At 40.5% G+C, this 25,725-nt stretch overlaps 2 protein-coding genes across 6 annotated transcripts in view; one reads left to right on the plus strand and one right to left on the minus strand.

The window, feature by feature from the left end:
- Window positions 1-420: 420 nt before the first annotated feature.
- Window positions 421-24,056, minus strand: WBP4 (WW domain binding protein 4). Its single transcript, XM_058825190.1, has 10 exons — window positions 23,832-24,056; window positions 17,365-17,437; window positions 15,829-15,891; window positions 15,603-15,726; window positions 14,584-14,787; window positions 13,734-13,789; window positions 10,854-10,920; window positions 8,727-8,866; window positions 7,499-7,728; window positions 421-5,740 (listed from the first exon to the last, which is right to left on the minus strand). Coding segments are annotated over exons 1-10 (1,167 nt in total). The 5' UTR covers window positions 23,834-24,056; the 3' UTR covers window positions 421-5,532.
- Window positions 23,887-25,725, plus strand: part of ELF1 (E74 like ETS transcription factor 1) — an 87,749-nt gene continuing 85,910 nt past the window's right edge. Inside the window, exon 1 of one of the 5 annotated variants that reach the window (XM_058825181.1) lies at window positions 23,887-24,083. The gene's annotated coding sequence lies outside the window, so the exon portion shown is untranslated. Of the gene's footprint in view, window positions 24,249-25,725 lie in introns of all 5 variants that reach the window. The other 4 variants (XM_058825183.1, XM_058825186.1, XM_058825180.1 and 1 more) reach the window with 4 other exon arrangements.

Here is a 25,725-nt window from a genome sequence, read left to right on the forward strand (position 1 = left end):
AAGGCACCAGCTTCACCGCTCTGCAGCTCCTGCTGATTGATAGGAGTTGTAGTTCCTGGACCCCTTTCATTTCTCTGCTGAGGTCTCATCCAGCCAGCAGGGAAGCCAGACAAAAGCTGTGTGTGCCTGGAAGCAGCAGCCCTTCCATGGCAGTGCAGAGATGGATGTTCCCCCTCTGCTAAAGGAGGGCAGCCTGGGTGCCTTGCCTCGATTGCTTTCAGTGAGTCATTGAGTGTGTATCTGACTCTCAGAGCACTGCTCATTGTTCCTAAGGCCAGCAAATACATGAAATACTGAATCACAGTCAGTTATCATCAAAAAGCTCATATATTCAGCTTTATTTTGAATGTTACTAACAGTAACCGCAACAAATCTTAGCCTGAACTCAGTTAAAAACTTTTAAATAAAAAATTTAAACCCGAGGTTTTTGTTACTCATAATTGATGCACAGAATAAACCAACTTCCAGTTACTGCTTAAGGTTCTACAGGAAGGCACTCAGATATTCTGTTGGTGGCCACAAAATAAAATAAAATAATAAATAATAATATTATTTTTAAGAAGCATTTCCATATTTACAGACCTATTTTAGTTTATATTTACCCCAGACTCCATTTTTAACAGAATCTGCACCCCTAAATCTCCCCGGTTGCCCTAAACTCCCTGAACAGATACACGACGGTACAAACACAGATTGTTCAAATGAAAGCTTTATTCAGTGTTTTCATATAAATTCCACTTCAAGAGCTTGCAATATTTTGTAATTGCAACTGAGAAGAGAAACCAGCTGTTTAACTTTGCAGACTTAGTTATAAACTAAAACAAACGCTTTTCAATCACCCCAAGCAAGCCATTAAAATCCACTGTCTCCAGTCCATGGTCTGTAAAACACTGTCTGCTGGTTTTTAACAGGCTATTTATGGTTTTACAGGTAAAATCAAATCTGCTTTTGAATCCTGGGAATTCCCCAAATTCTCCAGGAATCTCTGAAATTTGGTTCTCTGGAAATCCTCTTGGGGAAATTTAGCCTTTTGTCAGATCATAATGTGCAACGCTTTTTGCTTTGTACGGAAACTTTAATTCAAGTTCTATCCTGAAACATTTCACAAAACTAAACCTGCTAATCACACAAATAGTTAACACAAATTCTAAGTTAAATAATTTAGCAGGTAGAAGGTAGGAGCACTTAAGAGGTAGATAGAAGAGAGACTGAAGAGGTCTGGCTGACAAAACAGAACCCAAGGGTTGCCACAGCTGATAGAAGGAGGTACAAAGACAGCTTTTGTACCAACAAGCAAAAGGATCTAAGGGCTGCAAACCCTGTGCAAGGAATGGAATCTGTCATGGGAAAAGGAATTATCAAGGAAATCAAAAGAGCACATGTACAGTCTTGAAACAGCTTGTGTGTTGTTGGAAAGCAGACAGGGCTCTTCAGGGCACAGTGCAAACAGGCAGCAGAATCGCTCCTGGGAGCCGGGACCCAGATACACGGCGGCTACAGGAGAACACGAAGATTTCTGGGAATCTCAGCAGAGCAGGGGAGAAGTGAAGGAGGACAACAGAAACACGGCACAGCGGTGATAGAGATTTGCATATCTGGGAATACTGGAGGAAGACAATTCAAGGAAGACAGCAATAATAAGGAAAGTACTAAAAAAGCGGAGACACAACTCAAAAAACAAATAAAAGAAACCAAGCAGCATGAAATTGTTTTTTACTCCCTTTCTGAGATGCCCAAATTTGCACTGAAATAAAATTTCTTTCAGGGAAGAAAAAAGAAAAAGGGGAAATACTTATCCATGCACAAGTTAGTGAATTTAACTCAGATCCATGTCATGATCTCCCCAGCCCTCCCACTTCTAAAACTGAATATTGGAACTGGAGGATGCTGCAGGCACAAATTTTATCTATAAGGGTGTCAAATTTTATCTATGAGGGTCACTTTCCTATTAGGAAAGTGTGGATTTCAATCTACAAATCCCCAGGTGAAGGATTAAAATGCATTTTAGCCTAAATAAGAACAAGGATTATTCTGTAACATGGATAAAATTGAGCAGTCTCTGCAAAGCTCCTGGCATAGCAAATGCTCAACAAAACAATTTTTCTTTTTTCCATATATGCAATATATTTGCTTCTAAAAGCCTCCCCAACTTCAGGCAGGCCTTGCTGTAAAAACACACACGAGTCTTATGCTGTGAAGCTGCCTTTCTAAGCAGACAGGGTGGATGAAAACATGAGGCAAGGAAAGAAAAATACAGAGCAGTGAATTGACTGGCTCAAAACCACACAGAAGAAATCATCATCATCAGAAATTGCAATGACTGCCCCCTGCTCTCTGGCTCTCCTCATATTGCTCATAATGCTTATGACATCACATAAAACCAAAGGTGTAGTCAAAGAGCTGGCAATAAAAACAGGCAAGCAGATAAAACCACTGTCTGATAGAAAATAGATCAGCCAGAAAAGACAACTCTTGGCTGAAACAGTAAAAAGAACATTCCTTTGTCAAAAGCCAGCACAGCCCAAAGAAGGGTTAGCAGATGAGGAGTGTAACAGTGGCAATACCTAGAGGGCTCCTATAGCAAATTCCAAAAGCAGAAGAGTTTGCAGGGAGCTAGGACAGAAGGGAGGGAAATCTGTGCAAAACAGATGTCCTGGAAAAGCAATGTCTGCCTTAAATCTCACACAAGACAATGTTTTTGTGTAGAGCAGAAAATATTTGGTTTAGATACACAGTAAGAAAATTGAATGACAGCATGGTGCAAAATTAAGCAATGGTTTAGGATATATCAAAACTCAACTGGCCTTTTTTATAACTTACACTTAAGAACAAAGAATTAACTGGTCTCTGACTTTCAGAGGTAGTGGAGAGCAAAGTGCTGTATTTCTTTGTGAAATGCAGGCTTTAAACACATCAGCTAAAACCACACATATGGTATTTAAACTAACTTTACTAGCTGTAAGCAAAGAAAACTTTCAGTCTTTTTTCCTAATGTTCTGGTTTTTCTACTTAATACAATACAAAGACCTTTGGCTCATATTACAACTAACAGCAGCTCCACAAGGAAAGAAGTTTTGAGCACTCATTTTCAGATGTCTTTAAACATCTGCTCAAGAGATTTAGTTACAGGTATCTTAAATTGCTGCCTGTGACCACTTCAAAGTGACAAAGCATTTTAAAGGAAAGATGCTAATATTTGGGGAACCTCACTAAAAGAGGAAAGCTATCCTCCTCAGAGGACATTAAAAGTGGAACCTACAAAAAACTCTATACTATTCGATAAAACTGCACTAATAAACAAAATCATAATGAAATCATAATGAAATGCATATACTTTGGAGTAACAGAAGGAGGATGAGTACAGCAATACAAAAAAATGTCTAAGAAAATAAAGAATTGTGCTTGAAAGGAAAGCATGACCAGCTGGTAAGTCAGCAGCTGGCAAAAGCAAAGGAGCAGAATAGTGCTAAATCACTGGTGACAGTGCCCATGGCCGACAGTGTGTGAGGTCATGGGAAAAGCAAATGAGGTTTAGGGAAGTGTCAAGAGTTACTTCCAATATGCTAAGAAGTACTGGTGATATCATGCATGGCCTTAATCAAGGTGAACTAGCCCAGGGAAATCCATCTAGGCAAGTGTAGTCCAGGCAGACACAGGCTGGAATGGGTGAAGAGAAGCACTGGTGGGACACTGAAGATCCTGTCACACAGGGATGCTGTTTATGATTTCAAAAAGAGAAGATGTGATGGATTCAAGATGAAGGAAAGCTACTTAGCAGGACTTGTGTAAATTGGCCACAAACACAAGAAAACTTCAAGTTAGAGCAGGCTCCCAGAGTAATGCGCAAGTAAGAACAAACCCTAAAATACCTGATTAAGAAACCCTCTTCTGGGAGTACATTTCATACATTCCTGCATCTCAGAATTTGAAGCATCCTGCATGTGTCCTGCATCTCTAAGTAATAATAGGTCAGATATTACAGTAAACTTTCCAATTTATCAGAACAAACATCACCCAAATTACACCAACCCTGCGGAAGCCAAGAAAACACATGGGATTAAATACAATAATTCTCTTCTAAGAATAGAAAAAAGAACTTCAACTTCCACTGTAATACAGAATAAACCAGATTCCCTATCCTGCACTCCTTTCTCAATTGATCCAACAGATTAATAGTTGTTTTCTCAAAGACATTCAAGCTCAGCAGTTACTAACTCTATGTTGCTGGACTCTTGACAACTGCCTTAGCTGCATTCCTTTTTTTCTTGACTGAGACTCTCCTGAACAAAACACCAGTGAGCTTTAAGATTAGAGACATAGTTTTTAACAGATTCATTATTTGGACCTTTCTGGTTCACTGTTTGATGGCTAGAGAAGCAATGAGTGCAGCTATATTCTGACACAGACAATGAATCCTGGTGATGCTAATGCAGACCAATCCCACCAAGTGGGACAATCCTTCAGAAAATGTCCAAGTCAACTTGGACTCTACAGCCATCAGCTCTGCTGATCTTTTGGTTTCCTCCCCTGTGGTAACGAGAATGATGAAGCTTCAACACACTTAGGCCCTCTCAGCTTATCCAACACTGCAACCATAAAACACTTCTTACCAACAGAAAAAACACAACCACCTCAAAAATGGTCCTGTATGCTGTAGCAGGGCCAAGTCTCTAAAGTATTTTTTCATTAAAATATCAGGCAAGTGGTTTTTTGCTAGGAAATAGACAAAAAGAAAGCAAGACTAAAAAAGAAAACTTGATAAGTAAAAGGAAGGAAAAATTCAAGTAGACAACAAAGCAGGAGACAGGAAGATATCACAGAAAAGTCTACTCCAACAGGGGTGGCTCTGGTGCTGTGACTACAAGTTAGGATTGATCAGAGTTAAATCTCCTGCAGAGGTTTAATACATTTACCATGCGCAGACACAAATAATTTTTCAGAACATCATTTGGAATGGGTGGCACTGATGTGACTAACTCTTCTAAAAACAGCTTCTAAATGATCAGTTTGAAATGCTGGCAGTCTCACCACCCACTCTTTTGCAAGTGATCAGACAAAGGTTAGTAAGCACAATATTTTACTTGTTAGTGGAGAAACTACACCACATAAACAATCTTGGGGGATGATTTTACTCTCTAGTATATTCTGTTGATCCAGTTCCTCTATGAAAATAGAAGGTCTGCTTCATTTTTGTCAGATTAAGGATTACTGCATTCTCACATACTTAGAAAAGGAGTAAAAAACCCTTATGAAATGTATTTAAAACAGCATACACAGAGCAAATAGAACTTGGATGGCATGGTTACAATAAAGAATACATGTATGTACAATATTGCATAAGTAATTTCACACAAACTTCCATTCCAAAACCAATCACATCAAAATAAAATAAAAAAATATTAAACTCACGTATGCTTTATTACCTATAAATCCTTAATTTCTATCCAACACTTTCTTTATAAAAGCCTGTTGAAAATATTATACTTTTGATTCACTCTAGCTTAAACAGAATCTAAAATGATTTGTTAAGTATTACTGATCACTTAGTCTTTGTCTTAAGTTTCTAGATTTTCCATTTTCAAATTTCCTCTTCTTAAACATGGGCACCCCTTCTGTCAGGTCTCCGAGGGAGGTGACTGTCTTCTCTTTAAATATGACTGTTTCCTCTTCTGGATCCTCTAGCACTGGGGCTGCTACATTGTCACTCTCGGTACTTGGAAGCTCCAGGTCCACTTTTTCACTGGAAGAAGAGAGGAAAATATAAAAGGGTTAATCTACATGCAGAAAGCAACATGGTGTACTGCAGTCAGCAACAGCTATTTTTATTTGACAAAACAGCTTTGAGCTAGATGCAGTCTTGTAGTTATCAACATGACAGGCATCAAGAAAAAACACCCATGTTCTTTGTTTCTTCTGCGTAGGCTGCCATAAAAAGCAGCAAACGAATACCTCATTTTGTACAGAACTTATAGCATGGCCCAAGCACTCATTGTGCTGACTGTCCTGCAAGAGGTAACAGGGCTGTATGTCTGTAAATGTGAGACTATTGAAAGATGGGAGACAGTGAGTAGTAGCAGGGTTCACTGCCAGAACACCATTGAGTTGTTTGCTTCAAGTGTCCATTCTGAAGGGACTGCATGGCAGAAGAGAGACCCAGCTTACCAAATCAGACAGCTGGGAGAGGCGGCTTTGGAGGGCACAATCACAGCCAATAATGATCCAAACAAATCAAAGACAACAACTAAAAATGACCTATCAATTTTAAGGGGTCAGCAGCAAAACACTGTGTTCCACAAGGATAACCCGTGGCACAAACATAAGACGAAGAAGAAGAACCAAAGAGCTGGCAGAAAGTTACCTAAATCACAGGTATTGCACCAGTACAACACTGCTGCAGAGATACTGGCCAATCCACACACGAATACTTCTGCTACTACTGAGTGTTAGCCTGATGTCAGCTTGTGTACTACACCCAGTCTGAGGTTCCAAGCTTCTAGGAAGACATGGACCTGGTTCAAGCACCCAAACAGGAGCTACAAGAATGATGGCAAGTCAAGAAAATGTGATTGTTGTAGTATCCCAAAAGTGTAAACTTTCTGGAAGTGGTTGACACTGTTCCTAGACTGAATTTAAAGCAAATAATGAACAACTGCATTTGTCTCATTGACACATGTGCTCATCTCAAGCCTGTCTGTTGAAGTACAGACTGATCTATCAGGTCCAGTGGCTGAAAGCACTTTTTACTACACAGTGCTTTCCAAAAACTTAAAAGAATTCTTCAGCTCAGGAGTCAAGGAGCGGTTTAGCTGGTGCTATCAGGAGGTGTTACGTGAACATTATCATGTTCAGTGCTTAATTTAGTATGAACACTGTTGGAGCTCTACCTGCTCAATAACATTGAAGAATGGAGAAGGCATAAGGGGAAAGACTCTTTTCACTCTCCAAAACCTATTTTTGCCAGACTCCTTGAGGAACCCACAAGAAGAAGCTGACAATAAAAAGCATACTTCACAAGGAAGAAACAAAACATCCACCACAGGCATTATGCAGACAAACAAAACAACCCTTCTGATCAGATGTACTTCATGAAAACATCTGCAGTTCATTGGTCTGACATGGGGGAGAGAGAGAGAAAGAGAGATCATAGGAACTCCTGGGGCAGCTGAATCAGTTTGTTGAAGGAGATGATGTAAGGAACATAAGCTCAGAGTAACAACATTTAAATATTTGATACTCAGCCTCTGAAAAAATAGTGCATGACTATGATTCTTAAATCACTTCAATTTACTTTGTACTCATGGTGAACTTGTACACAAAACCCAAAACACCACCTCTGTCTGCAAAGGAGAACTATTACTTAAAATAATCATTGTGAAAAGAATTGTATTTGGGCAATATTTCCAGTCACAGTTGTGCTAATTCTGCCAGAATTCAGAGGAAAAACCCTCAGTTCTTGCAAACAACATTATGAAAGTAAGGATGGTAAAAAGATACTCACCCTGCTGCTTCTTCTTGTTCTTCCCCTACTTCTTTAAGTGCTTTCCATTTTCCATAAGGGTTGGTCATGTTAGATCCATCACTAGAGGTTTCTTGGGAAGCTGATGTACTCTTCTCTTTATCCGTGGTTTCTTCTGACTTAACTTCTCGCCATTTCCCATAAGGGCTTAACTTTTTAGCTTTGGGAGATTTTTTCCCTTCCTCTGATTCCTCACCATTATCTCCTTTCCTCTAAAGAGGAAAAAACCCATCTTAAGCAAAAAAGCCTAAATAAAAACATAATGTAGCTTTATTTTACATCTTTTATTTGCTACTATTATTATCTACTATTCATGCTTTTCAACCAAAAGTAACTTGAAGCAATAAATTCATATTGCAATATGTAGTATGTAGATTTACAAACTTTTCTTCTTGAGTTTTATAGATGAAAAATATATCTTTAATGTCACAAGAAATTAAAGCAGGAAAATCCCATCTACCAAGGCTGAAGTTAGCAAACTTACAAACTCACTGGAAAACAAAGCTTAGCATATCTTAAAATAAAGATGAAAAATGTCAAATACAACTTCCTCTACATGCAGATGCACACACTTATTGCTAATACCTGGTAGCAGTTTGTAATGAGGCACAAAAGTACGTGTTTTACAATGACTACCTGTTTTGTATTTAAATTGCCTGTGTCTGTTCTGAATTACCAGCTTCAGGGAAACCATCTAACTCAACCAGAGACATTATCACATGTTTTATCTCAAGTTTCAATGTATGTTTTAAATATGTAATTGATACAGATTTTGTACTATGTGCTATGTTTTTTCTCAATTTAATAAGGAAAATACAACCATGTCATTTTCAGTCCAAAGTATTCCCTGAAGGTCTATTGGCAGTCACATTTACCAATGAAAGGTTGAAGTCATCCTCACACTGAAATCCAAACCATTTTGTGGATTATTTCAGAGAGATGACAGTGACCTTTCTCAGAGAACATCACATGTCTTGTAGAACTCAAGGTACTTCTGGTGTGTTGAAGAAAAGATCATGCTTTCTATTCTGGAACAGTGCCACTAATGAGCCAAATAATTAAATAAAGATTCATTTAATTAAGCAGTGCAAAATTTTACTTTTGGTCACACATTTCAATCTCATTTCAGTAAGTACAGCCTACCACAAATCATCAAAGATTCAGTTATAATTTTCTATGCAAAATCAAAATAAATCTGAGGAAAACTTACCTTGAAGTTTGTTTCTGAACTCTCTTCTTCATTCTCACTGTCTTCTGAGTCTGATTCAGATGCTGTTTCTGCAGGCTTGTCACTCTGACCCTTCTCATTTGAAGATGAAACAAAACCAGCCGGTTTCTCCCATGTGGATACTGTCCAAGACATTTGAACAACCACATTATTTTATGCTTCTTGTTTTGATCTCTTATTGCTTTGACAACATAACCTTTCAGAAGCAGTGCTGCCTTATGCAAAAATACAGCAAATAATTTAGCAAAAAGCTTTTGCCTTTGTTTGGTACATTTGTTTTAATAACCATAATCAGAAAGATAACATTTCTTCCCAGCAGAGACACAGTCAGGACAGCTGAGTTCACTGTTGATAAAACTTGTTTTAATTAGCTCTTACAAAAAACATCACACACAGCGAACTGTGACCCACAAGACTGTGGTCCCTCTCATCCTTACACAGGAGAGAAAAATAAATTAACTGCCCTGTAGATGTGCCTATTTGATTTGAGCTGTTCATTGATTACAAGGACAGGATAAAGTAAAGAATGATAACTGCAAGCTTCAGGTCTCCAGGCAGCTAAACCCTTTTCTAGTGCTACTTTTCTTAGTAATGTTAGGTCTCTAATTAAAAGAGCTCTCAAGCAAACAAGGAAATACAAACACCAATCTGAAAAGACACGGAAGTACATACACGATATGCACATACACATATAGCCTCATTTTCAATTTAAAAGTAGTATTGCAGTATATACACTGAGAAGAAATACTCAAATAAAAGTTGACTCAATGGTCTTAAAACTGGTTTTAGTAAGAATACAGCAAAAGTACCCCAACTTTCAGTCTATAATTTTACATAAGCTTTCAGATGTAAAAAACCCCTACTTTTTTTCCTAACTGCAAACAATACAACATGTAGGTGCCTAGATGTATCTTGAAGAAATAAAGATGTAAGAAACTGGCAGTGAACAGCAGAGTCTCTTAAGGGTACTGCTGTCACCTGGCTTCAGATCAGTAACTGAGCAAGTCCACTTTCCCAGGTGCCACATAAAGAGTGCAGTAGGTGCAGCCTCCCAGACTGGTAGCACCAAGCCTGGAGCCATCAGTCCCCTAAGTTATGTGACTGACACGAGACACTTGTAAGTATTTATATCAGTAAAAAATTTGTCTTGTCGTTAGAGGATGGGATTACTGTTAACAGAACAGAGAAGTCATTTTCAAGCACTCCCAAGACACACACTTACAGCTATATAAAAGTGAGGGATCAATTTGAAATCTCAAAAGCCAAAATTCTGCCAAATGTGATGACTAGAAACATATTCTTCAGAAGTGTCATATGTCCATGAAGTACTTAAAAGAACAGCAAACATAGGCAAAAATGTATCTGAACTTGAAAGGCAAGGTTTAAAAATAACCAACATCTCCTTTCCCTTTCAAAAGAAATTGCAAATCTTTTGGGCAGGGGAGTGGCCCAATGAAAAACTGAAAGGTTTTGGATTAGTTTTACTGGTTGGGTTTTTTTGGTTGTTTTTTTTCCCCCCTATTCTTGGCATCATTAGTAATGCCACTTCATACCCAACTGCAGAAGGAAAACTCATAGCCAGCAAAAAAATCACTTGCTCTCCAGAGAGGCATCATTGACCTTAAAATGATTCAAATAGATTTAGAAAACAGATGCTATTCTGAGGGAGTTTCCACAAAGTTCCCCATGTAGGGAGAAGAAAGTGGAAAAGAAGTAGGAGGTAAGATTCTGGACTTTCTTATCAATGCTATGTCAGCAAGAGGAAAAGTTTGGAGGGGATTCTTAGTCAGTTCTACATGCTCATCAACACAAAATCTTGCCTTCTTCTGGTTTCCAAATTGTAATTCCAATATATATGTAGTAAAGATGAATGCCTAATTTAGAATTATGAGTTGAATGTCCAAAAAAACCTCTGAAGCAAAAACATATGCACACTGACAAGGCAGCCAGAAAGCTAGTGCTGACTTAAGCAACTATTTTATTCCAACTAAGACAGCAGCTTAAAAAATACAGAACTTAGTAAAAAATTCAGCTATTTGCAAAACAAAAAAAAGAGGTTTTTCTGAAAGCCCTCTCTACCGACGCAGAGTTTAAGAAGAAAGTACTTACCTCCAGTTTGTGTGTTATAGTAATAGGTATGACCATCTTCAGTGACACCTTCCACCCACTCTGCTCCCTAGGAAAAAGATACAGGAGCTCATGAAAAAAATGTTCAGGATCAGCCAATGCATCATTTATGAGTCTATTCAACCCTTGAGTACTTTTGTCTGTGACCACCTTACTGGTTTAAAGCTTGAATCCCTAATGTTGTTAGAAAGTACTCCCTCTGACTCCAATGAGATGGAATTCCATAACCTAAAATACTGCAAATGCACCTACACAATTATTTCTCAAACAGTGGATAATTAGTATGAGGCTGCATAATAACTGTTACCATACTGTTTAAGTTTTTATATGGGCCATTATTTTACATGTTTGGGTTTTCTCAAAGTATCTATCCCTGAGGCTGTAATTTCCTATTTGTGTCATTCTCTCTAGTGGAGACTGCTGAAAAAATTATCTGGGACTTAGGTCTTTGTGAGGGCTACAGAAAACTAGTACCAATAAATTGTATCACAAATTAAATATACACAAACAAATAAAAATTTATTCCAAACCAGAAAATTACAACAAATAATTATAGAATCAAACTTTGCATGCAAACAATTTTACTTCTTTAGTAAAGGACCAATTTCAACAATGCACTTTTTTCCCCTACTGGTTAATAAATAAACATGAAATGTGACCGAAATTGCTGGTATATCTTTGTGAGTATGTAATTTTTTTTCAGAATCAGTTACAGCTATATAATCAGTCATTACAAATATCCTAACATCTTCCTTAAGAAAACAGTTTTCATCCCTTCTTATGCACACAACTACCTCCCTGCTCCTTAAGTACCAATACTGCCAGCTCTGTGTTGGGAAACTTCACCATGTATTATTCTGGTATTAATAAATGCATAGATGTATACAGAGATACACAGACAGGTTTTTGTATACCTATACATTTGCTTAATATTCTCGTTAAAACTTTGGGGTTTTTTTAATAAAAGCACAATACAGTCAGAAGCTAAAGCTCTTGCACCCACTCTGTAAACACAAAATATTGTACTGATAGTTTCAGAGCAGGCAAAGGCACAAAAGCCTTCAGAATCAGGCTTTCTCAAGGTTTTGCCCTCAGAAGTTTAAGTGTGTTTTGACAAAAGAAGCAAAAGAAAAGTTTATTTTAAGGATAAAGAGGCCAAAAACATATAACCCATCTCTGTTTTTTATGAATTATATCCAGAGCATTTGTAGACCTGTTGGTTGGAGGTTTTCAGCCAATACTGACACTAGGCACACTGAGTGTGACCTGAATGCTGAGAAGCACACTGTCAGTCTAACTGGTTATAGGCAGCCTTCAACATGCCCCTTCATGTCCTCCCCACCTCTTGCCAAGTCTGAGCAAAACCTAACATGCTGTAAAGCCAGGAGGGCTCCTGGCACAATGTACTGCAAGTATGCCCTTTAATTTCTGGGCAGTGAGTCCTAGTCCTTGCTAGAGATCTGGAATGTTCCCAATATCCTTAGCTCAGACTAAATAAGGCAGCAATCAAATGCTTGTTTTTAGCGATAGCGAAAATAACTCAGGACAGGACGAAGTCACCAAGCAGGGTGAGGGAGGAATGGCAAAATACAGAAATACAGCTGTGTGGTGTTAGAGATACTGGGGGCTGAAGGTGTGTGCTTCTGATATGGCTAGGATGAGCTAACTTCAAATTGATGCCAAGAAGGGAGTGCCTTCTCACCCCCAATCTGCTCTGCCCACATTGGCATTTTTTCTGATTATTCAGAATGCTGATAGCAAGGGAATAAGTCTCCAAAGCACTAACCTCAACTCTGATGCCTTCACTGCCTGAACTAGGTCACTGTCAGGGTAAATATGTACCAAGGACCATACAAGATTAGTTTTAGGACCACATCTTCAGTGGAAGGCTACAGTAAGACTGACTTTACATATTTCAATGCTATGCATTGACTGGAAAGATAAAGTGCTGATTAACAAGTTGTGCAAAACCACAGACAAAGGAATCAGAAAGCCAGAGTAGCATGCAATGTAATGATACAGAGCTACAGAATATCAAGCACTCTGAAAACACCAGGTTCTTTTGAACTCTACAGTAAAATCCAACATTGGCAAACCCAACGAAATTGACATCAAATTAAAGTGTATATATGACACCAATCTTGAAAACTGGGAAACGTGACATCACAGGAGTGTTGGAAAAATCCCATTTTTAATGCTGTGCAGCACAAAAATCCTGGAGTGGTAAGTATCATGGGAAAACCCATTAATCATACTAAAAATTTTTTCTGCCTTTGGACTATTCTACAAGTTTTTCTGTGCCTCAAATAAGGAAAATTAAGTAATGTACTAAATGACTAATTTTGCTGAATAATCGCTTGCATATAGATTCCATAACTGTAAGAACCCCAGTAAAACACAATTTATTATGTAACTGTATCATAAAACAAACACAAAAAAATGGGCATTCTTTTTTTTTAAACTGCTACAATGCAGTCTCATTGTTGCCTTAGATAAAGGAAGCTTAACTATTCCAACTGTGTAATGTTTAGTTTTTATAATTACATTTCATTCAAAAAAGGTTTAACAGAATTTATTCAGAATTTCTCAAAAGCTTTCCATTTTATGGGTTGAAGCATAAAATAAATATATTCTGCAGGAACCCAACCATCACTAATTACTTCTCTTCCCTTGACAGAGAAATTAGCCAAATAGAATTTCTATAGAAAAACTGCAGTTTATCATAAATGATTTTACATATTCAAATTATATTTTCCTAACTTTAAAGGGCAAAAAATTCATCTTCCTCAATCAGATGACTTGCAAATTGCTTAGATTATTTAAGTGTTTACAAGGTCAAAAAACTATTAATAATTTGATTACCGTTTGTGAGTTTTGAGAGTTGCCTTGGAATCCTTTCGGTTTCTCCCACTGTGATTCTTAAAAAACAAAAGCATATTTCACCCATTTCACATCATTCAATTTCATTTATATTTCATAATCTTTACTAAAAACAGATCTAAAGGATATGACACCGCAGCGTGCACACATATAAACAAATTATATAAATATATATACACCATGCTGGAATATGAATAATCCTTGACCTAACTATGGTAGGAACAATAAACCAAAGTATCATAATTACAGCTGGCTTTACTGGAGCTAACAATCCTCCAGACTCTATTACTATGCCTGATACAAAGATATGGGATTTTTAGTTTAAAAAAAATTATGAAATTATGAAAGACTATAGTAAATACTAATGTTAATCCTTAAATTTTTAAGAAACATTTTGTAATATTCTCATTAAGCATAAAAGAAGGTTGCTTTTATATTCTAAAGTAAATCACAACATGAAGCTCCTCAAGAGAAGTCAGTTAGATAAATCCTGTGAATGTGGAAAGACACAATGAGTTTATTTCACATCCCTGATCACAAAGCTTCTTCAGGAAGAACACTGCTATCTTTGTGTACTTAACCCCTGGCAGGCTAAACATTTCCAGAAACTGGAATTACTGTATTCTTCCATTATTAATCAACAGTAAAACCAGTCTGAAATTCTGGATACCCAAGTCTCAAATGCTGTATACCAAAACTCCATCTACATGTTCACGTTTTAATTAATAGCATACTACTGAAAGAGCAGAGAAGTAAAAAAAAAAAATGCAGATAGTCTTTTCTCACTTAGATTTGGTAATAATATCTGCACATGCTCCTCAATAGCTTTTACCTCCAGTTTTTGTGTTGTAGTAGTACGTATAGCCTTCGGGAGATAATCCTTGCACCCACTCCTTTGTTTCAATTTTTGAGGCATCCTGAGGTGTCTTTTTTTTCTTTTCTTTCTTTTCCTTCTTCTCTTTCTTTTCTTTCTTTGCTTTAGTTTCCACTGTGTTACTCTGTGTTTTACTCTGTGTTGAACTGGAACCTACATCATCTTGGAGAATAAAAATATCCTTGAAAAAAAGAGTACTATCCTGAACTTAAATATTAGTCACTCTTGCACAACAGAAAATAGGAAACTTTGTTCTTATGAGTATTCTCACTAATGAGTGAAAATCATTAATGAATGAAAATCACTCCTAGCAGGTGCACTTAAAAGACTATATTAAAAGAATCATGCTTTTTACCACTACTATAGCATCATAACAATAACAATGTCCAAATTTAAAATTATGAGTTAGAAAGAGAAAAATCATAAGGACCAATTAACTCTAATTGAACAAAAAAAGAGAAAAGAAAAGAGTTATGAAAAAGACAGCTGCCATAAGGGCCTGAAACTACAAACTTGTTTTTAAAGGACAATTTTGTCTTCAATGTCCAGAACAAAGGTACTTGTTGGGCTGCAAGCTGACTAGGAGATTCTCATCTCCACTGTTTCACACCAGTGGGAACCCAGCCTCTCCTACTCATGACAACTTTTGCCTCCAACTGGCAAAAGTGAAACATAAAATTAATCAAAGGAAGCTGCACTGCTGATTCAAAGCACCAACTACAGTCTAATTTTCTGTTAACACATTGTTTAATTTTTCTACTCCAAATTTGATTGTTCCATGAATCAGGGGATACCATAGCTATAAATACTCTGTACTGCAACTTCTACTACTGGCAATTTGCAGACTTAATTTTTTTAAAATGAGCAACAGTCCTGGAGGCCTTCTCTCTCGCTCCTAAACCTAATTTAAGACAAAACTTTCCTATTCAATATTCTTTCAATTCTGTCTTTAATCTTCTGGCAGCTATATGAACTACCTGGCTTAATTCCAAGCCTTTTCATGTCCTCTTGATATGCTTTCATTGCAGCCTCCTCCATTGCTGCAAATTCTTTTGACATGTTTTCTTCTTCTTTTGCCTTTTCCAAGCTTTTCTTCTTAATCTAAAACAAAACAAAAAAAACCCCCAAGAGAATAAATTAAACCAATCTGATAATGAAAAAGAGCAAAAATAAGCATTTGTGCAATTAAGATATTTGAGTTACCTCACTAATTCTCTTTGCCACATTTTCTTTATGATTCTTTCCTCTTTCATGAAAATCAATGCTCTTCAAAGTAAGAAAAAAACCAAGAAAAGTAATATGTATTATACAATTTTAAAACAGTTAATTTTAGTTACTTAAAATTTAGTTGGACTCATTTTAGTTGAACAAGCCTAAATGTAACCTGTTCTGAGAAGACTTACAGCAAACACTACAGCTCTAAAATGGCTATAGGAATAAAGGAACACTGAGAAACATTCAACAGAGAAATTATAAAATCTCATAGTATTAGATTCTATGAGTAATCTCATAGATACTATGAGATTACTATGAGTAATCTCATAGTATTAGAATAAGATTATTTTTTTTTTTCAAATAATACTGCTCAACACACATGTTAGAGACAAATAACAGGGAATCTGGGTTCCCTCTTCATGCTGTCCTTCAGGATTCTATCATCAGGAATTTTTTTGCCCCTATTCTCATGCAAACTTTTAAAAACCACATGGGTTATTTAGAGTTCCAAGTATTACTGCCCTTAATTACATTATGCTTCACTTTGGAACTATCTCATGAATTTAAACTAATCTGCAGGTTCAAAAATCTGAAAGAGAGAGAAAAGGAGTAAAAGGCAAAGTGGGTGAGTTGGATAACTAAGGATAACAGAACAGGCTGCAAGGCAAAAAGCTGCCAGAAAGACTGACACCAGTAGGAGCTGGAGCTCAGAAGCTCAGCTACATCACTGGTAGTCCTCATGTGGTTCTCACATAAAAACATCTGTGCATTTGGGTGTTAGATGCCTAAGCCTGACCTTTGCACAAACTGATGTGCAGAGGATGCACATCCCAGGATGACTCATCTCGTTTAGAGACAGACTTTACAAATTGCTCAAATCCCTCCCTTGACATGTATTTCTCTTCACTTAGTCTTGCCGATACCTGCAGTTCATGCGAGCTAATTAGGTATCTTACTGTAAGCCAGAGGAAGCTCAGCTCTAGGAATACCCCTGGCATCCAGTCAGGACTGCAAAATCTACTGCTAAGGAAGACACCAATGTGTCTAGTAGTCTGCAAAAGGCATCTGCAAGTCTGAAACACCTTTCTGTAACCCAGTAATGCTTCTGTGGGCTGTGTGAAATGAAAGAAACCTGCTTTAGGAGCTCAGAGCACTGGCTGTACTGTGCCTACCACATACAAACAGTACAGACGCCAGGTTTTACTTTCTGCTTGCACACGAAAGCGAAGGACAGGCAAAGAGAGTTTCAAGACAGACCAAATGTTAAGTTACAGAACTCGAAGAATAAGCAGGGTCAGATATTTAGTCCCTATCTGTACTGCCAAGGAGAGCAGCAGACACCATCTTGTATGTGGGTATCTGCTTCTCATGCAATATATTTTAAGCACTACACGTACTACAAAGGCATTATTATAGAACAAATTGCATGCATCAAGAGAGTAGTATCAAAAAGTGATGTTTAAAGCCTGTAATTCAAATTCCTAATGTTTCAAATAATGGACATAGTATGGTAGACCATCATACAGGTCTGTTGTCTGCTATCCAGCACTTGCAGTAATCGCAGAATTTTTTAGGCTGAGATTTCCAGTAATCGGCCCTGGGGAAAGAAAAAAAAAGATGTATAATCTGAAACAATAACCAAAGCCACAGGTTTTCATATATATTTATATATATCTTCAGAAACTAAATTTAGTCTTCATTGGGTGATTAAATACTAAGAGTTTGGTTGTCTTTTTTTAAACCAAGTCTACCAAGAGTAGCTGAGTAGCTGTATTAACAACTGTGTCTCATAAAGCACAGTTCAGTATTGGGACTTTGACCATTTGACCTCCAAAAACTGCGGAATTTTTACAACTGAGGCGGTGCTGTAAGAACCAGAAATACAAGACAAAGCAAGCCAGAGATAAACGAGCAGCTCTAGGTACCCCATTTAAACATGGAACTGTCAGAAAAGTGCAACTTGCACTGTTTTTCATAAAAATGCTGGATACTGTACACAGTGAACTCAGCAACACAAAGGTGCAGTTCTGGACAACGCTGAGCTACTGTGGGGAGTGAATCCCAGACCAGATTCTGACCTGTGGGGTCACAGACACAGCAGTAAATTGTTTGGATGTTTCAGTGTAAAAAAGTAGGAATTTCTGACCCATGTAATTAGATAAGCGAGGAAACTTGAGGAAGATTCTTCAGAACTGAAAAGTTAGTATATCAATGTACTTAACAATAAAACCAACAACCTCCAATGGCTGTTTGTTCACCAAAAACTGCTTTCTAATGCCAGATGAGACTTATGTATAAGCAATTCTATTTCTCATTGGCTTGCAGCAACAGACACAATGCTTTGATTCACCAAAACACATTTGAACAACAGACTTCTATATTTTTAAGTTAAAATGACAAAGAATGAGGGACAAAATAAAAAAATACAATTACACTGATAACATCAGAAAATTTGAATCTTGGCCTTTTGTCTGAAGACCACTGTACAAAATTCAAGGACAGTACTTCCTGATATTCAATAAAACCAAAACTTCTTCCATGCACAACAATAGCACCCTCAACCCTTATGATACGTGTGAGCAGTTCTTTAATTACAGAAATAGACCTGACCAACTCAACTCCTACAATTGAAGCAGGTATTAAAATGCATTTTCCCCACCAGTGTTTCACACAAAAATGCAATTGCCAAGAGGCTATGATTATTTTAAAGTCTAAGCAAGTCTAAGTACAAAGGATGTACTCTGCAAAAATATATCAACCTATAAGCAACAGCATGGTTAGCAATGCACAGCTTTTCAAGCAATTTCCTGGAAATCTAGAAAGAAGCAGGTGGGCTTTCCCTGATTTAAACAGAAATCCGCTCATCCCTAAATGATGTACTTTAGAACTGTGTGATTACTTATCACACATTTAATTAAAAGGGGTTTTTTGAGACTTACACCCAAACATACTGGGGCAAAGCCCAAGAAATCTAATGCTCTGGCTGGTAAACCAGCTGAGTGGGAGGGAAAAATTCAAAGCTAAGAAATACCTCAAGATCTCTTTTCCTGCTTGAGCTATAAATTGTCTCTAAAGCCTTTGACATCATCTACAATGAATTTCCAGCTAAATGCAGGGTTAAACTTCCTACAGCAATGGACCAATTTTGACAGAAAACATAAACTAAAAAAAGTCTCACTGCATGTTTTGGATGTGCAAGAACCTCTGCCTTCTTCCAAGTTTAACCTATGACAGGAGGCTCTTTCTCTTCAACAGAATCAAATGTAAGTGCTAAAATTAAGACTGCACAGCTGCACCCACCACAAGTCAAGACCTGAGATTTTGACAAGCCGTATTTTCACAGCTCTATTTTACACCCATTTCTATCCTAAATGCTGCTGGCCACCACATCTGTTGCAAACCACTGCAGCAATACATAGAGTAATCACTCTGGAGAACCTGAGGGCACACCTGTGACTTCAGTACAAATCCACATCTTGATAAAAGTCTTTTAGTTTCATCTCCTATTGGTTTTCATAAAAACCTCTCTCTACTGTTGCAAATAAAATAAATGTAAATGGTAGTGTGCACAGCTACCCTAAGAACCTTAAATCCTGCACTTCATGATTAATGAAATCAATTGTGTAACTTATGATCTCAATTCTGTGGCTTATAAGCATAAATCTTATATACCAAATAATTCTCTTAAAATTTTTCTACTTGAGTTCACACCACTGCAAAAAAAGAGCAAGCTCAGCTGAAATGTCCATCAAATAACACCTGCCACTGTAACAACAGCAGAACCTGCAAAGTTGCAGCGGTGCTGCAATGAGAGCAAACCAAAGAGGAATATTTGGAAAGGAGCAGCAACTGAAGTGAAACCCCACTTTATTGAAGTGCTACAAGTTCTTCATGCACTCCAGTCACAATTCACATCCATGACAATTTTTTAAGTCTGTGATTGTTTCATCAATCTGACAAATACAGGCTTGAGAGTAAAGTAGTACAAAGGTTTTTTTTTTCTTGAATAATTGTGTACAAATAAGGGGAAACAGCTATTTTATAAAGTCATTGCAGTCAAAATAGTACAGCTTTTAAGACTCCTTGTCTTCTGACAGAAGTTAAGGTTGATTCTTGTTCTCATGTCCACAGCTGGGCCAGCCTCCTAAGGACTAGAAAGCTGGCCAGCTGGCCAGCACCAGTACAACTCCCTTTCTCCCTTTTAGCAAAACAAGGAGACAGTCTAGAGTACATCACGTCTGCGTGGTTCAGGTTTAGCACTGCTCACATTTTGCCAGGTGTGGCTCCCAAAAGGGACTTGGTGACACAGGCCCAGAGAGAGGTGCCAGTTTTACTGTGAAGCTCTAACTCGGCACAAGGTTCTGGTTCTCTTTGGAGCCCGACTTTCCCGAGCTGGCTGAGCAAGTTGATTTGGCAGCCTGCTGCCAGGGAACAGGGCAGCACCAATAGATGGGCACTGGGAAACCTCTGGGCAAACTGCTGTAGACCCAACGAGATGGAAATCCCACACTAACTCACAACCAATTTGTGTCTCCCCAAGAATAGTGATCTTCTTTCAACTTCTACTGGTTATACCACTCAGAAGAAGAATGTACAACATTTTAGGGGGCTAAAGGAAAAGGAAGGAAAAGGAGGAAATGAACATGAAGCTAGTTTTTTGGAACTCATGAGATGACAAACTCTTGGCTGCAAACAGCAGACTGGAAACTGATCAACGTTAAAAATATTTTCAGATTTCTGAAACTAATTTAAAACATCAGAGTGAACAAGAAGACAAGAAAGAACAAGTAGCAACTCTGCATTTACAATGCCTGTTATTTGCCATTCCAAAAGATATGAAAATGATGAAACTCAGAGAGAAAGCACTGAAACTCAGGTACTTATACTCTGCACAATGCATTTCTTGAGCCAGGAGAATGACACAGCCTGTGCTGCAGTGACCAGGTTACACATCCCAGTGCAGTGTTTGGGAGTATGCCAAAAGGACAGGTTCAGAAATAACCTGCCTCACGTATTACAGTCCAGGGCTCTGAACTCTCAACCTGCAGGCTGCTTCTCCTCACAAGTCACTGTACCAGTAATGTTTCAACAGGTGGTGCAAACAGCTTTCCTTACACAGGGAAGATTACAAACCCTCATAAAGTAGCTATCTTGGGCTGAGACAGCTTTGCCAAACTTTATGTGGAGATTGGGCCAGAGGATTTTGTTCCTACCATGTACTGAAATCAAGAGGGAAAGAGAAACAACTGGTTTAGGTGGTTCTGAACACAATGAAAAAGAATTTTATTATACAAACAAAATCTGGAAGCATTTGCTTTGAATAGCTCTTTTCTAAAACATCTGACTTGAAATCTGGCAGGGATGCAGGGGGGTTGTATCAGGGGTAAAAAATGTGATCTGTCCAAATCAGAAGGCCTCAGGGGTAAAAAACAGAATACATGGGCTCAGCAGACTTTGGTTTGAGTATCTAAAACCCCCAAACACTTTACAAGAATGTAACATCTTAGAGCTTTCTGCAAATTTGAGCACTAAAGGGCTGCTATGAGCATTGTCACGTGTGAGTAAGATTCAAGTTCTTGAGTACACAGGCAAATTAATTCAGGGTAGATATTGCAGCTGTTCTGTAACAGCCAGTCAAAAGGACAGAATCTGTTATTATTTCTGAACACTTTGAAAAACTGCGTACTTCTGAACAAAAGTAACACTTCTGTAACAGAAAGAAGTAGAAAAAAACAAAAGAAAAAAAAAAAAGAATTCCATGTATTTCACAACAGACCCTCCTTCACATGGGAAGCTGTTCCAGAATAGCTAATTTTAATTCAAATATCCCAGTACTGGTGAGATCTAAAATTGCAATACTAAGATTGGCAGAGAAGAAGACCAAAAACGTTTTCCGGAACTGTGAAGTAGGTCCCAGTGTCATGGCCCCTACTGACTCACACTCCCCAATAATTCACAGCAACCCTGTTCATTCATAGTTTACTAACTGTACCCTAAAAACTCTTAGTTAAATACCCTTAACGTTTGGGGGTTTTTAAGGCATTTAAAAATAAGGTAAGGAAAAGGCTACCCGACTCTGTGTGACTGTCCTGCCTAACCCCAGCTTGTTGGCTTTCCAACAGACCAAACAATATATGTTTATATGTGGGCTCCTACAGAGTAGAGCCAGATGAGAGTTTCATCCACATGAGACATGGCAGTTTTCTGAAGGGCTTTGCTCTTCTGGCCCTCAAGTCAAATATATTTTTGCAAGCCCTTGGTAAATTGTAATTCACAAACCACATGTCTGCTTCTTTTTATCATTATATTAGCCCCCTGTGAACTACATACAAATTACAATATCCAATGGAAAACAGAGTCTGCAGGGGCTGCTCAGCCTGACCTGTATTCACATGAATTTGCTTTGCCAAACCTCTTTTCAAAATTGTAACTTACAGAATCACAGAATCATTAAGGTTGGAAAATATCTTTAAGGTCATTGAGTCCAACTCTTAGCCCTCTTAGCACTGCAAAATCCATCACTCAACCATGTCCCTAAGTGACACATCTATGTGTCTTTTAGCTACCTCCAGGGATGGTGACTCAACCACTTCCAATGCCACAAACGCTTTTAACATACAAGAATGCACAAAGATATCAGGGAAGGCAGCCCTCTGCATGTATGGAGCTGCAGTTCTCTGGGTCATCGCCTCTAACTTCAGTTGTCTAGTGAGGTAGAGTTGTCTCACTTCTCCCTGTCAATAGATGGAAACTGTCATCTCAAAACCAGCACACTTTGCATCTGAAAGAGACACTTGAGAAGCATGTTGAACTCCTTAGGTGTATGTTTCATCCTTATACAGGGAACCTAAAATGAACTGTCTGAGCCAGCTTTCAAAAGTTAAATATCTGAAGTCAGGGATATCTCCTGAGAGCAGAGGTCTGCTGCTGTAGATGCAGAAGAAGGATATGGGCTATGTCAGGAAGAATGTGATAAGAATTAGAAGAGAGGAAAAAACCAGCAACATAAATTGGGTCAGGAATCTGTTCAGGTATAATTTTAGCAACAACTAAAATTAAGAACGCTGCTGTACCTAGCATCAGTCTGCAAGGCAGGCTCACACAGCTCACCATCAAATATTGCCCCATAGACAGACCTCTAGAGAAGTTTTTGATCACGTCAAGATTATTTTTTTTCAGCAGGGAAGTTAGGATATTTTGAAAAGCAACAGAAACAAGCAGATAGAAACACCATTCTATATGCCCCTGTCACCTAATAAAGACAGCAGCTTGGATTTTTACACATCCCTGTCCCCAAAATAATACCTGTTAATATCTGTGGTCAGGTATTAACACAAATTTTCTAATTAAAGGCTTCAAGTAGGTAAGGCTGCCCAGGTAAAACCAAGGCACAGACAATTTTCTTCCTCACGCTTTGCCCAGAACGAAAGGCGGCAAAGGGTGGGGGGACCTGGGATAGGGAGGGAGGGAGGCCAGGGGGGACGGAGAGAGGGGCAGGAGGGAGTGCAGGGGACAGGGAGGGAGAGAAAGGGTACAGAGAGAGGGGGTGCAGGGCGAGGAGCCACGGCCCCCACTCCTCGCAGCTTCCCGGCCCGCTGTGAGGGACGCCGAGTGTCCATGCCTGGCTCTGAGGGACGCCGAGTGCCCATGCCTGGCTCTGAGGGACGCCGAGTGTCCCACCGGCGGGAGGCGAAGCTGCCCGGCCTGTGCTGGGGCGATAAGAGCAAGGCAGCGCAGCAAAAGCAAACAACCTGGATCGAGCGGCAGGCCGGACGGGAGCAAAGGGACAGGAGCGACAGTGAAACACCTCGCTCAGCGGGCCGGGGGTCGCCGGCCACAGCCGGGGCACGGTCGCAGCCTCCCTAGCCCCGAGCTCCCCACGGCCTGCGGAGCCCCGGCCCGGCCCCCGCACCACACGCCACCAGCCCTGCCCGAGCCCGGCTCGCAGGGCGGGGGGCTGTGCCCGCTCCCTCCCGACCCCCGGCACTCACATCGCCGCTCCCCCGGCAGCTCGCCGCGCCGCTGCCCTGCGCTCCCCTCCGCTCGCCGCGCCGCTGGGCTGCGATGGGGCGGTGCCGGCCGAGGGAGGGAGCGCGGCGACGGGAGCCGGGAGGGCTCAAGCCGCGCTCTCCTCCCCGCCCTTCTCCACCTCCTGCCCTCACCCGCTCCTCCTCCCTCGTCCCCGAGGAGGCGAGCGCTCAGCGGGAGCCGCCCGGACCGGGAGAAGGAGCCGCGGCCGCTCGGTGAGTGCCGCCCGCCGCCCGCGTCCCGCGCTCGGGGGCACTGGGAGGCTCAGCCGCCTCCCCTGCGGTGGGGAGAGACACCGTGGACCACGGGTTCGAGCCCCAGCGCCGGCAGCGCCCCGTGCCAGGCAGTCCCTGCCCCGCGGCACCCATGGGAGATGAAAGGTGTGGGGAGAAGGGCGGTGACAGGGTGCGAAGGGGCCGGGGAGGCAGCGGGCCCCGGCCGGGCGGCGGAGCGCGCCCTGGGGCGGCGGCTAGCGGAGCCCCGTCCCGCCGGGCGCCGCTGCCAACTTTCTGGGAGTTCGGCGGCGCGTGTGTCGGGAGGGCTCCTGCTGCGTGCCAGCTTCACCTCCTCCCTCTCCCCACTGCCCCCGGCGCTCCCGCCCTGCCCTCCCTCTGTCCCTGCCTGCCTCCCCCGGGCGCCGCCGTCGTGGGGCAGGAGAGGGGGGCCGAGGGCCGGCGCCGTGCCGGGGCGGTGGGACGGGGAGGACACGGTCACACTCGGGCGTCCCCGGCACATCGGCCCCTCCGCTGCTCCACGTATAAAACTCACCCCGGGCTGGTGTTCCACCGCACACCGTCACCCCCTCCCTCCCCCTTCGCCCTGCCCTGTGTGACTGATCTCCCCACGGTTCTGCGAAAAAAGTCGTGTTAATTCACCGGCTGCAGCTGGCAGCCTGTTTGCTACAGTCACGCACAGGGGTGGAGGAGAAGCCTGCGGAGTGAGTCATGGCTGTAAGAGGCCCTCCGGTTGTTTATGGCAAAAACAGGGGGTGGCTCATTCAACATGTGGGAAATACGGGGAGTAAGAGTTGCCTCCATCCATCCTACAGGGACAGGGCAGTGGTACCTGTACCGAGCACCCCCTGCCCCAGCTCGCTGTCGAGCTCCCTGAGAAAGGAGGTGGGGAGATTGCCTTTTCCTCTCACAAGGAGGGCTTGTGGTCAAACTGTCATAGCTAGCTGCAGGAGTTTTGCATTTGTCAGCATTTCCACTATAAGTGTACTTTTTATGTAGTTCACAACATGGCTATAAATATACACCCTGGGCTGAAATTTGGTTGATGGTGTCTTCTCCCTCTAAGCAACTTTTGAAATTATTCTGCTTGGATGCTAAGTGGAAATCCATGGAAAATACCGGTTTTTATGTTTCTTTCAACTTTAAAGTTTAGTTGCTTACACACATGGACTCATTTATAGCTGTTGGTCCAAAAAACATCCACCCCCCCCTTCAGTTTGTTAAATTGGGGAAGAGTTTAAAGGCTTTATCTCAGTAGGCATTGGTCATTAATTAGTGCAGCAGAGACTCTTACAAGGTCCCTGCTACCTCGAGCGAGGGCACGCAGCTACAAGAGGGACACGGGACACTGTGTGTCCTCGCAGCTCTAACCCCCGAGTGCCAGGGCAATTCCAATGCCACAGACAAGAAGCTGGTGTTAAAATCAAGGCAGAATACGCTAACTTCCCTCTGTGGGTTTTTTTTTTTTTTTTTTTTTTTTACCGTGTCCGTTCAATTGCTGCTTCTGAGACAGGGAACAAGCCCAGTATTTGGGAGCTTTCGTTTTGTGTACCTCTGTATACGCGGCTGGGTCTGGATCCCGTGAAACGTGCCTGCCACCCAGTGGATGTCGCTGATCTCTATA

Source organism: Ammospiza caudacuta, chromosome 2, assembly GCF_027887145.1.
Source record: "Ammospiza caudacuta isolate bAmmCau1 chromosome 2, bAmmCau1.pri, whole genome shotgun sequence".
Lineage (NCBI taxonomy): Eukaryota > Metazoa > Chordata > Aves > Passeriformes > Passerellidae > Ammospiza > Ammospiza caudacuta.

Coding starts and splice junctions, on each gene's coding strand:
- WBP4 (XM_058825190.1), bottom strand. Junction 15,892..17,364: donor GGATAGCAGACAACAGACCT/GTATGATGGTCT, acceptor CTTACTTTGAAG/AGCATTGATTTTCATGAAAG. Junction 15,727..15,828: donor TGGCAAAGAGAATTAGTGAG/GTAACTCAAATA, acceptor GTTTTGTTTTAG/ATTAAGAAGAAAAGCTTGGA.